Genomic DNA, 13,272 nt, shown 5'->3' with positions numbered 1-13,272 from the left:
TCTGTTCTATCCTTTAAAATCACAGTTTTTTACTTTTAGGAAGTAATACTACAGTCAGACATCTGTTCTGGGATCTACCGTGTGGTAGGGCTAAAATTTTGAAGGTATCTCAATGAATTTCTGTTGGAGAGATGTTTTTTATTTTTTTAAAAAAGCTTTTCAGAAGCAGAATCCTCCTGGGATGAATAAAACTTCCAGGTATATAAGCTTATGAGAAGCTACAATGCAAGTTCAATAAGTCACTTTCATAATGAAAAGAACCTCCATGTTCTGCACAATTAAGTAGCCTAAAGAGGCTTTTAGTTACTGCATTATCTGAAGTACCAATAGCCGATTTAGGCAAGAAGATTATCTAGCCCAACTTGATAAGATTACTGTAACGAAAGGGAGGCTGCTCTGAACAAGATTTTAGGGATTTTTGTGGAGCTATTAGACATAAAAATAGTTTTTCCTTCCCGTTAACATTTTAAAATTAAAATGTGAATAACTTTAAAAGTAAGAGCCTGCTCACCGCTGTTGCCATTAATGACAAACCCACTCCAAAGTCCAGTAAGTAGTTTCAGAAATTTTCAGAAAGCTTCAAATTATTGAGCGAAATGAAAAGTGTGAATACCAAAGCCATTAATGAAAGTTTCCTAAGTATTTTAGAAAAAAAAAACTGTGGAAAAAGTTACAGAGTTACAGATCCACCCTGGAAAGACCCCTAACACAGAAAAATATTTGAAAGATCCAACTTTCCCAGAAAACAGGAATAATTACCAGCCTATCATCAAGTGATGAGTATTTTAATTAGTAGTCTGTCCTCTCTTCTTTTTCCCTCCCACCTTTCACATCTAGTCTAAGTGGATAACTAATAATGTCATGACTAATTAAAAGACCACTGGGACCCCTGGAAATTATAGGTCAATTTTAAGAACATAGCATTGAAAAGGAAGGGAACAGGAAATCTGAACCTGCCTTTTCTTATATTACCCACAAAGAAAACAGAGAGGTTTTACAATGGAATATGAAATATTGAAATTTTTTAATACAGGTGGAAGTTAAAGACAGCTATATACATTCTGTGCAACAAACATTAAAAAATGCTCTCAACACAAGCTTTATCAAACTGATACAACTCCTGGTGAATGCACTGCATTCACCAAGTTGAGTATTAGAGAGCACATGTTTTTCGCATTCTACTAAAATAATAAATAAGAAATTACAAAATTATGCTTTTCTTAACAACAGACTGAATAATTCAAAAGTACACTATTAAGAGGGTCTCATTCAATGTGAACAAAGTTGTGAATTCTTTGAAATCCTGTTTGCATGTTGCAATACAGGCTCTGTTCATACAGATATTTGAATATGTAATAAATTAGCTTTCAATCTTTCTGCTGCTATTCATCAGTATAGTCAATACTCACATTCATGACAATAATAAAATACCAGATTTTTTTTTTTTTAATTAATACATAAATTGGGGGGAAAAACAACCACAAAAATTGATGTGTGTATTTCCATTGTAAAGATGCTTGTCTAGTGTGTCGTAGTCTGGAGTTTTAGGTTCCAACGTCATAACATCCAAGAGGAAAGGATTAATCACCAGCACACTACTGATCAGTCTCATTTTCCAGTTTCTGTATCTCATTTTGTCCAGCTGCTGCAAGGTGAGATAAGAGTCTCTTATAGGCTTCTCTGTTGGGGTGAAAAAAAACCCAAAACATAGAAAGTTACTGTAACAATCTCACACATCCTAGCAGTAAAAGTGTGTAATTCCCAAACACATTGTTTAAATATTGGGATATTAAAACACTGTAACTTCCCCCCACCTATTCAGCTGCTTTGTTTGCCGTGACTCTTTAGCATGGCCAGATCAGAGGAAGAATAAGGACTGCACTGTTTATAGCTAGAAGTGTAGTGGAGCTGCTTAGAAGCCTACTTGACTAGTAAACTGCTGTGAAATACAAGTTCCTTATTTAAAAATGTGGAGTTTCCAGGGCCTAGATGATATTAGCATTCAGATTTGATGATGTTTGCTCTCTCACTTCTGCCTAAGCAATCCCTGTGACTCTCAGCATAGTGATGTGAGCCCCTCACACTTGCGTGCAGCCCAGCACTGACCCAGATTTAGACCACCATCCTCAAACCAAGGACAATGACTGTTTTAAAATAAACTCAGAATTCAGAAGGGAACTGTCACTAAAGTGGATTTTCCAGAAGACTGCATATGTGTTGATGAGACTTTTCACCTTAAGTTCATTCTAATACTCTCCAACCCAAACAATGTAATTATTGTTAAAGTACTGCCTCTGACATTTAAGTCTTTTCTAATTATCTATTTTTGTCATGAAATATTAATGTGAGCAAACAAAACTACAGTTTTCATACTAGTTCCTTGCAATAACAACACTGGGCACCACCACTGTAAGCATTTAATGCAACTTCTGAACCTTACTTCTTTTATAGATATGGATTTGCACTTTAATGTCTACAATAATTACACTGAATATGTTAATATCATGTTATTTAGAGTCTAGGATTGAAGAGAGAAAATCAGGTGTTCTTGAAGAGAGAAAATTAGTGTTCTTACAATAAAATTATCATGGATCACCTCAGACTGCTGGGTAAAGGAGCACATTCTAAATACAAATTACTAACAGAAAACATCAACAACAGATTAGATAATATATATGGTTTAAGTGATGAGGATAAAGAACATGTAGTTCTTCAGTAATCTCCAAGCATGTGTTTCAGGAAGGTCAAGCAACCTGCATGCTTTCAGTATTTTGTAGATAATGGGATGAATATTACCCTATTAACAGTATTTATCTAAAGAAAAACAAAAAAAAATTAGCTATGAAACACATTATCAAAGGATGAAAAGCAGGTTGTGTGGAAAACCTGCATATAACAGTACATCAGCCTGACCCTGGGAAAATTCTCTTAAATGAAAGCAAATGCAGTTGTTGGTAGTGCAACAGTAAAAAGGGAATAATACCATTACAAATGAATTAAATACATTTTTCATTAAATGGAAAATGAATACCCTGTGATTACCCTTCAGTGTCTCACAAGTTATCCTTGCACAACTCTGTCTTTTGGACTTTTTATAGCCCAGGCCCTGGCAACACACACCTCAAAACTTCCCCAGTGTGAGGCATGGGCAGATTCTCCCCTTGGAGGAGTCCCAGGATGTGCAGTAATGCAAACACTGGGGCCAGTTCCTTGCCCAGACCACAGGAGAGTCACGGGCAGCCTTGCAGTGAGCAGCACTAACAGGAGGAGCCCTTTTGGCTCAGGCACCACACCAGGCAGAGCCTCCTGGAGTTTTGTAACAGTACTTGCATAGATGCTGAAAGGTCAGTGCTGCATCTGCACCCAGAGACACCACCATCCCTGCAGAGCTGCTCCCCTCCTGTGCCATTTTCTCCTCATGCCAGATGGATTCACATGTCAAGTATTTCTGTCCTAAGTTCTTGAGGGGCAAATGGAGGGAGTGTGAGCCTGCTGTGCCTATCAGAGCCAGCTTTTCCCGGACATCCTGGACACAACTCTTCTAAGTTTAGATTTATGAGAGAGCTCTTGACATTAAGTTGGTGGGTATTTATTTTTCGAGCATCTCAGACTATACCTGATTATACTGTAATTTCACGTATGACCCATAAAGTCCTCTAAAACAGGGACTAACAGGAAAATTCTTTGGGTAAGGAATTCTTAATTCGGTTTTGCAACATACGGTGTAGAGACAACCTGGCTTCACATAAATTCTACTCTGGTCTGTGGACCCTGGTATCAAAACATCTCTGGAACTATTTAGCAAATATAGATGGCTTAAAACCATGAAAGGCTTGAGTTAAGGGAGATTCCTGGATGAAAACACTTAAAAAGTCAGTCATTTTTGAGTGTCTGTTTTGCTGTCTTAACACTGCTTTTTTTCAACAGAATAAATCTCTACTATTCATTGTCAAAAAAGAATATTAAATGAAATTCAAACCTCTGTGCAGCATTTCTTCCAAGGCCTTGTTTGTGCTCAGAATCCTTCAGAGACTGCGTGATTGTGGGAATCAGGCTGGTAACTAAAGTCTGATCCAAGACTGCCACTGTTTCCAGTATGCTGAAAACTCGGTGATCATAGACAGCAGTGTAGTCCTGGATAAACTGCCTGAGGGGGATACAGGGGCATTTAATGCAGCGTCAAAACTAGATGCAGAGAACATACCAACAAAAACTGAAGAGTCTAATCAGAACAAGCAATCTGGCTGCATAGCAACTTTCATATTGTTACACTGGAATACTCTACCTGGAATACTTTCTCTAAACAAAGCCATGGTTTTGAAGCCTAAAGCTAAAAATTCCACGTATTTATTTTCAGTTAATTAGGCAGATTTTGCTGCTGTTTCATCAGGACTGCCTTGTTCCAGAGCACTTTATTTAGTAATGTGTGTAAATGCAAAACTAAGCCATATATTTCTTATTTAATAAATAATAATTGTAATTAAAAGACTAACAAAACAAGAGGTTTTGATTCAAATTTGCAGAAACAACATTGGTATTTTTAATGAGGTTCCCCTGGATCTTAAACAGGGCAGACCATTGGATGGAAGCACATCCATTTGCTGTCCTGATGATCTGAGGCCTTTAAAGCTCACAGATTACATTCAAATCAAAATTCGCACCCTAAGGATGACATATCCCATGAAAGTGATGTATCACATACAGACTGGCATTCCCACAAACACTCATTCTTTTTTCAGTGACTATCTCTCGAGGCTTTCACCTAGACCTAGCCCAAAAGAGCAGCAGTGCTTTAGGATTGCAGAATGTCTGAGTGCCAAGTCATGCACCTCCTCTACTATATCCATGTGAGATACAGGATTCATTTTGAAGAGCTATGAAATAAGGATAATTTACATTATAATAATCTGTTATTGTCACAGAATCAAATAAAAAAACGCTAAGCTTGTTTTATGAAGATTAGCTGTACTTCAAATTAGGCACACATCTTTCACAGCACCATCAGCATTCCCAAGGAGTTTTTCCCATTGCAGGAGCAACACACCTCCCCCACTATATGCCTCTCCAAACAGTGCCTCATCCATGAGGAAGCAGGTATATCTCTCACTTCTATTTTTCTGCTCTGGCTTTTTGGCAAAGCTGTGTTCAAATCCAGTGCCAAAAGTACCATTACTAAAATACCATAAACAAACAACAATGCAGCATGTTAGGATAATTAGTTATTTAAGGAAACATGTTTGCTGTCAACTGGCTTGCAGCAGCTTTGCTGCCAGTTGGCATATTTTCTGGTTACCTAAATACAGAAGTCAGCTGGGTGGCATGTTCTCCTCCTGACCCTGCTTGGCAGCCTTCTACTATGTACTGTACAATGTCTGTAGATATTTTTTTAACTGCAAAAGAAAAATCACAAGATTCACACAGAGCTCTTGAACTGACCATCTGGAGAATTCTTTCATGAAGACAAAGATTTTTAAATGAGGGGGAAAAAAAAAAAAAGTTTCATCTTTCTTTGATGCAAGTGAAATGATTGTGAGAGCACTTGGATTGGCTATAAAGAACAGAATGAGTCACGGGTCTTTGCAAAAGTCTAATTTTTGTCACCATTATCCTTTAAACAGATTTTTAAATACACTATGGTCTTTTTAAGTTAAAGCCAAGAGATATACATTTAGAGAAAATAGAGGTTTTATGGAAATATAAATTCTGTTTATATTCTTTAAGCATTCCTACTTGATTCAAAAGAAAAGTAGTCACAATGTTATGTCCTGCTCTAAGCTATGTGGATCTACTCCATACTTTCAGTGGTGGAGATTGTTCTGAAATGCACCCTACCTCTTTCTCTAAGGGAAAAAAAACCCTAAAAAAAATCCAACAAGCTCCCCCATTATTTTCTCAATAATTGTTTCCAAATAAATACCCAAGTTGCAAGACACAGCTCTTCCTTTACAAAGGTGGAACTGGGCTGCAAGGACTTTTCTAGAAGGGTGTGGCAGAGCCCTGTCCAGGCAGGCAGGGAGCTGATGGCTACAGCAGCACAGGACTTCCAGCTCACTCCCTGGCACATTGCAATGTGAGTTCTCAGCTTTTACCAGACAGGCCTGTGATGGCAAAAGGGGAAGGAAAATTGGTGATGACTGAGCCAATTTCCTAAGCACATCTTGTCTTTGAAACTGTTATAGATTAGAATCAAATAGTACTTTATTAGAGAAAATTCCCAGGAGAAGTCAAAGTTGAATCCAAATTTTGCTTAATGCCTCTCTAGCAGCGAGAAATGGCAATTTTGGTACATTCTTTATACAATAGTGGGGTGAAAAGAGTGCCTCATTCTTTAAGTAGCTAAAAATAAAGATGTTCTTGCTACAAAACAAACCATGCTAAAAGAAGAAAGAAGACTCAAAGATATCTTCAGAGAGCAACATACTACTTTTGATTGAAAGATTCATGCCTCTATGGGGAGAACATACACTAGTCTTATTCGGTCTCAAAACTTTAGGTGGGAAAAAAGTTCCACAATTGTTAATGGCGGAGATGATATGGGAAGGATGGGGAAAAAGAAAATGCCTTCAGACTCCTGAGAAGTTGATTAGTTTATTAGAGAGTTAAATGAGGCAGGACTTCTTTGCCTGAGAGACAGAAGTCCCAGACCAGTTAATGAAAAAAACCTCACCTAGTTTAGCCAGCCAGAGTGTTTTATTCACCTCATCTGAGAGTATTAAATAGTGGGATGAAAGATGCTCAGCAGTGCAGAAATCTTGCAGGTGTGGAGAGATGTACTTAAAGCAAACAAACAGCTCACCTTGAGGCTCATTAACCAGTACCAAGCATTTCAACACAGCCGGGAGAACCAAGTCAATGTCACACAGTTCAATGCTCTGGGTTCTCTGAAGTACTTCAAGAATGAAAGCAAGAACGGAGGCCAAGCGAGGAGGTGGAGCATGACCTTTGAACTGCAGGTAGTTTTCTCTGGGAAGACAATGCAAGCAAGAACAAAGTCTATGATTTGGGATTATTTCCCCATGCAATGCAAGCACCTTAAAATAACTGTGAGATTTCAGCATGAGGCTTATTACATAGATTTCTATCTTTATCTAGGCTCAAATAATGGCTTCTATTTGTCTTAGTCATAGTAATGACTCCCAATTTGTCAGAGGAGAGTGATATCTTCTGACTCCTGTTCAGAGCAGAGTGAGAAATAAGAGCCATCATAATTACAGTTAAAAACCCAAGTGTGACTATTAAAAGCTAAATACAAAGATAATTTCATAATATAAATGAATACATGAAGGAATCAAGATTCTAAAATCCTAAACCAACATGCATAATACAGCTGTTTTTTAATTACATTATTTAGCTTTATGTGCTTTTGCAAACTCACAATCGTACTTGTGGTAACAGCTCTGCTGTTACACTGGTACTGTTATTTAATTTTTGTGAACAGTATGTTGTAACAGGACAGCCAATGACTGATTTTGTTCTGTCAGAATTAACACAAACATCTCCAATATAAAATCTGGCACAAGGATAAAAGATGATCTGTCAATCTGCAACAAGAGCAGATTTTAACACCACACACATGGAGTGTTCCAATTTTAACACCTTGATTTGTTAATTTTCCACAAAAGAATATAAGAATATGAACTACTGTTGGTTTGGCACCACAAATTAATGGAATCTGAAGACAGTTAAGTGTTACAGGTGAAAGAGAACACAGCATTTACTCATGAGTCAGCAAGAGGACTCCTAGAACTTTCAAAAAAAAAAAAAAAACCTTTTAAGATATTGAAGTAGTTATCTACTCAAACAAGGCACATATGTTGACTGAGCAATGCATCAATTAAAAAACAGCATCCTTATTAAAAACTCAGTAAAGGGGTTTCTACAACTTTCAAATGAAACATGACTTTCAGAGTTCTGCGTGCTTCATTGCACTGCTTCAGAGCACTGGTGTGACTTGGCAAATGACAGCTGTGACACCCACAGTTCTTGTGTCATGTGGTCTTACTTCAATATTAGCAACTCTGAAATCTTCTGTCTCATTAATTACTCTGAAGATTTCCCACAATTTTTTTTTTTTTGTGTGTGTTCTTTCATTACAACAGCTCTCTGACCCGGATAATACAATCCTGATGGTGTGGTTCCCTTTCCTCTCTGCAGCAGCAATACATTCACCGCTTTCATACAGCAATGCAGCAAGGAAACTGCACCTATCTGTGTAGAGACCCTGTGACTGCCCTCATGGCCATCCAGCAGTTTGCAAACCAGAGTGCTGCTCATTCTTCCCAGATCACTAAGGAATGTTTTACATCTTAAAAATCACCAAGTGCCATTACACCTTCAGAACTTTCCACTCTCAATCCCGAAGTTCACACGTGCATACACACATTCAAAAATAACTTTATAAGATGACGAACTTTGGGTATCTAAAAACATGTCAGAACTAGGATTGTGAAATCTTAATTCACTCCTTTAATATGTGATAGTATAGCCTTTGCTTACAGGATAGCCAATCATATTTGCCCAAGATCAGCACTGACATTCTTTTTTTGATCAACATGTATACCCACTCTTAACAAATAAAGATCCAATTACTGTGGATATAAGCCTGTATCTGAGGCGGTTTAAATCCTTTCCCCACATGGACAAAACGTACAGACTGTTTACTATTCTGCAGTACATAAAACCAAGTGCCAGCCTCTCAGCAGCAGAAACAGAAATTTGTAGCTGCTGTTAACATCGTGCAAGTGGTGACAGTGCAGTGAACACATACTGTCTCCCTGCCTCTCTGTCTTCCTCTTCCCACACCCACAGTTTTCCATGTCCCCTGGGCAGCTGGCACATGTGTGTATGCCCCGACACTTAGAGAGCAACAAGACCCCACATGCACAGGGAACTGTAAGCACCACAAATCTGTGCTCCTATAAACAGCCTGAGATACAAATGATGATGTTTATTGGAGCGTAATTTTTCTAGAAAATTACTTGCTTTTCGTGTGACCCTCTGCAATATTTTTTGTTGTGGCCTAGGACCTTTATCCTTAATTACTTTCTCACAAATCTTTCCAATTTTACTCTCCTGATACATAAACACTGTCCTTCCTTTGCTCCCTGTCCAGCAACTCGCAGGCTCTTCCAAGAGCTCCAGCATCAGCTGAGAGGAAAGCAAAGGCCTGAGCTCCTGAGCTCTTTGTGAATCTGAAACCTGACACCTGAGTGTTTTACACTCCAGCGCTCCTTACCTTATGACATGCAAAGTGGTCTTCCGGAGACGGAGCAGCTGGGGGGCTGTGATGGAGCTGCCTAAAGCAGTGAGCAGAGGATGCTGTCCAGTGCCAGCCACAGTTGGGGAGGAAGGGAGAAATCGTCCAAAATAATGTTGAATAATGGTCCCAAGGAGTTGATTTAAATAGGCACCCTGTGTTTGGGACTGACAACATATGAAGGACAGGCCCTGTAGAAGAAAATTTTACAAAGTGAGGAACTGAATAAATTTTTACCAATACAGTTGAATAAATCTTTAACAACTGTAGGCTAAACACTCACTACATCCTGTGTAAACCACTACACACAGAGTAACTATACCTGACAAATAAGCATCACTGATTTGCTGCGGATATGATGATCTGCAAATGAAGACAGAGGCAGGGAAGGCTTCCAAAGGAGAGAAATTTTTTCACTAGACTAATATATTGGAAGGTAAGCTTTGGGACATGCAAGCTCCCCTTCAAATTCAAAATAAAACCGTGATGTTTCAGACCTGAAAAAGCTTCCGAGCCCAAAAGCTTTTCATTTCTGTTTTCAATCCTGTACGTGGTCTAACAAAGTATGTTATTCAGGTAAGATTTAAGAAGGGACAGAAAGAATAAATGCCTCATTTGCTTGTAAAGGACCATGTGAAATTTTTATATAAATGATATAGCAGAAAAATGAGCACTTAGAATTGAGCTCTAACAAGAAAATATTTGCTCATAGTATGAAGAAATTAGGGTAAATTAGTCACCATTTATAAGGGATTTAGAGGAGGTTTTAAACTCTGTTTAAGATAAGGCTAAAACTGCTGTGATTTATCCAATATAAGCTATATTGATCCAGAGAAAAATCTATAATGAAAGTAATTGCCCAGAAAGTGCTTATCTGAACTCTACCTGTAGTTATAGAACATATATATGGTCCATTCGTGAAAAAAAGAGTAGTATTCTTACTGGAATGGGCTCCCATAAGAGAAAGTTAAGATCTTGTTTCCTTCCCCCCTCCTCTGATTACTGAGAGAAAGAAGAACAAATCACTAAGAAAAAAATAAAAAGATCCTGTGATCTCCTATCTCAAGGGTCACAGTCAGTAGCACAACCAGAAGCCTCTTGAGAACTCAGTTTTCACAACAGTTTTGTCCAACAAGAATAATGGCGGAAAACAAGGTCAAGCACAGAGCTCCCTAGACAGCAATTTCAACAGTACTTCAAACTTCCATTAGCATTGCAATCCAGCCTCCAGTTTTGGAAGGAGTATCTGTCTGAATATTTATGGTTGCTGAGGTAAACTAATGCCCCTAATATAAGAATGAACAGATCAAGTCAAGCTGCTTTTGTTCCCCAGCTATGGAAAAAGTGTATTTTTGTTGCTTTTTGTATAGAAGTCCCTCCCCAAAAATATTTTCATCTACACCTGTCTGTATGAACATGACAGAACATTCAGGAAAAAAAAAAGTGCAGGCTGAGGCATAGCTGAGGGTCTTGAAATGGGGAGTTCCCACTTTTGGTTCCACAGTAAACAAACACAGGAAAAGTGAGATTTCAAGAAATGAGGTGCTTGAAAACTTGCTGTTGGTAGCTCTCTTGAATGCAGATTTGGGTTATGGGTTTCACCTCACATACTTCTAGGGTTCCTTGATAATTCTGGCAAGTCTCAATGATAAAAAACACTTTCTAAACTGAGGCTATGAGTAAAACTTCAGACTTTCTCCTCCTTTTGTGTACATAGAGTAAATCATTGTCAGAAAAAGCAGCTGCTGCTGCATCAGAGTTCTTAAAAAAAGAAGCCTGCTACTTCTTGGCAAGTAGCGGACTGGGAGACTGTTAGAGATGACAGACTATTTAGTGTGTAAACTTAAGTGATTGATGTTTTCAGTAAGATATTGCAGCAGGCATAAAGAAGAGTTGCCTGTGCTTTCTGTAGTAAAGCTCATACAAAAAGACAGAATGTATTCCAAAATCAAAATATCAGAACTGGCACTCTTAAGACTCTAGACTTGTTTAACACTAAAAGAAACCAAACATCTGACACAGTGTATTAATTTATATGATAAAAGGGACACAAAGAACATTGCAACTTAACAGAGGATACCTGCAGTAATGCATTAAGAAGGCAGCACCTCTAAAGAACTAACAATAACATTTGCTTAAATGAGACAGTTCTTCAAACTGAGGATCAACAAATGATACACAGTATCAAGAAAAGAAAACATCTGTTATTAACTAGTAAGAGTTACTGTTTTTAAGAATGATCCTAGAGTTATTAAATAGCTGCAATAAGAAGAAAAGAATATTAGAATTTAGATATCTGCAGGAATGCTGACTATTTTTTTTTCTCAGGTCTAATAATTTCATTTGAAAGTGAACCAACAAACCTAGCTGATCCTTCATAAAAGCATTTTCATTTGGGGGGTTGAAATAAATTGGTATGGAAAACTGCATCCCAAAAAATTAGAAAAGAACTTGGATTTCTCTCTTGGACAAAAAGACCTACTGATTTCAGGTCAACACTGTGTTCTTTATTTTGGACTCCTCCTTCTCCTCACAAAGTGCAGAGAGCAACAGACCTGCACGAGGTCTGACAACACCATATCCCAAGTGGCACAAGACATAAATTACCAACACCGCACAGTAGCTGCAAATCTCCAGCTACAATGGCAAAACATCCTAGGCAGTGCTGGCCAAGGATGTGATTGCAGGGTAATCACACAGAAATTTCTTCTTTTAAATCCCATCAGTAATTAAGAGAGATGAAGGAAGCTACCATTCAAATAAGAGAAAAAATAAACACATGTGCAACTGGACTGCAATTCTGGACCAGAGATTTGAAATCAATCACATCAGACCCCCAGGACAATCCCTACAAAGCAGATGGACTTTAAAGGGTTGATGGAGTTGCTTTATTTTCCTTAACTACATCCTTTAGCCATCTTCTGAGGCTAAGATTAAAAAAAAGAGAACATTTTAAGGGGGAGCAAAGAAGCATGACATCATCTGCTCTTCATTTTAGCAGAAAGGCAACTGATTCCTGTGTGTGTTCACTGCAGGAACCTTTTGTGGCCAGAGCTGCCTCTTCTGATTTATCTGTATATCTGTAAATCACCTGTGGAGAGCAAAGAACCGATTAGTGTGGATTACTGGAACTATTCACTGCAGAGATGCCAAGCTACCTAATGATGACTTATACTGTAAGTCCTGCTGTTGGAATAAATCTGCCATCTACCAATTAATGTTGTACAATTCCTATTAAATACATATTATAATTCACAAAATGCATTAATAAGCTTGCTCAAATATCAGACCACAGATGTGGCTCATGGGAGAGTTTTTAAGGTCTGACCTTTGCCAAATGCTGAGCCTGCAGAGCCATTAAAATCACTGGGAAGAGTATGTGCCAAGCACTACTCAGAATGAAGCTCTTTTGCCATTCTCAGTATTTAGACAGAAATCAACAAATCTTCTGTATTTGAACAGGATTAACACTGATAAATCAAGAAGGGTATCTCACCTTCCCTATCATTATGTATACAGTGCTTATTCCATGCAACCACAACTGTAATCTGCAAGATATATTTAAATAATTAACTATTTATATTAACCAATTAATAGTTAATATAAACTATATAACTAATATAACTAATTAACTAATATTAACTATATTAACTATTAATATTTAACTATTATTTCTTCTCCAAAGCAAGTTTCTTACACTGATTCAGCTCTTTCCCATTTACTGGTAAATGTGTAGTAAATACCTCCAAAATCATTCTCCAAGAAATCCATCAAGAACAATGTTGGTCTGAAACTTCCTATGGCAGATTTTAGCAATCCACATAAATCAGCTCAACTTCTTTTTGCAGTAGTGAAATACCTATGGTTAAATTTTACATACCTCACTATCTCATAATTAGGAACAGTCCCATACAATTGTAAAATGGCTGTTGGTTCACATTCTTCAAGCTTTACTTTCCAAAGTCAGTCATTCAAACAATTCTGAGGGCAATTTTTATATTATATCTCAATAAAAA

At 37.7% G+C, this 13,272-nt stretch overlaps 1 protein-coding gene across 3 annotated transcripts in view; it reads right to left on the bottom strand.

The window, feature by feature from the left end:
• Positions 1–948: 948 nt before the first annotated feature.
• The window catches only part of MMS22L (MMS22 like, DNA repair protein), a 91,016-nt gene continuing 78,692 nt past the window's right edge, over positions 949–13,272 (bottom strand). For all 3 annotated transcript variants that reach the window (XM_040060277.2, XM_040060276.1, XM_040060280.1), the window contains 5 exons: positions 9,236–9,447; positions 6,797–6,963; positions 5,294–5,390; positions 3,980–4,147; positions 949–1,680 (listed from right to left, as the gene is read on the bottom strand). In XM_040060277.2, coding sequence (XP_039916211.1) covers positions 1,596–1,680; positions 3,980–4,147; positions 5,294–5,390; positions 6,797–6,963; positions 9,236–9,447 — 729 coding nt within the window. In that variant the 3' untranslated portion in view covers positions 949–1,595. The remainder of the gene's footprint in view (positions 1,681–3,979; positions 4,148–5,293; positions 5,391–6,796; positions 6,964–9,235; positions 9,448–13,272) is intronic.

The sequence above is a fragment of the Hirundo rustica genome, chromosome 3 (genome assembly GCF_015227805.2).
Source record: "Hirundo rustica isolate bHirRus1 chromosome 3, bHirRus1.pri.v3, whole genome shotgun sequence".
NCBI classification, from domain to species: Eukaryota; Metazoa; Chordata; class Aves; order Passeriformes; family Hirundinidae; genus Hirundo; species Hirundo rustica.
The sequence above is the reverse complement of the archived record's forward strand: the minus strand, read 5'-3'. Positions and strand labels throughout refer to the sequence as shown.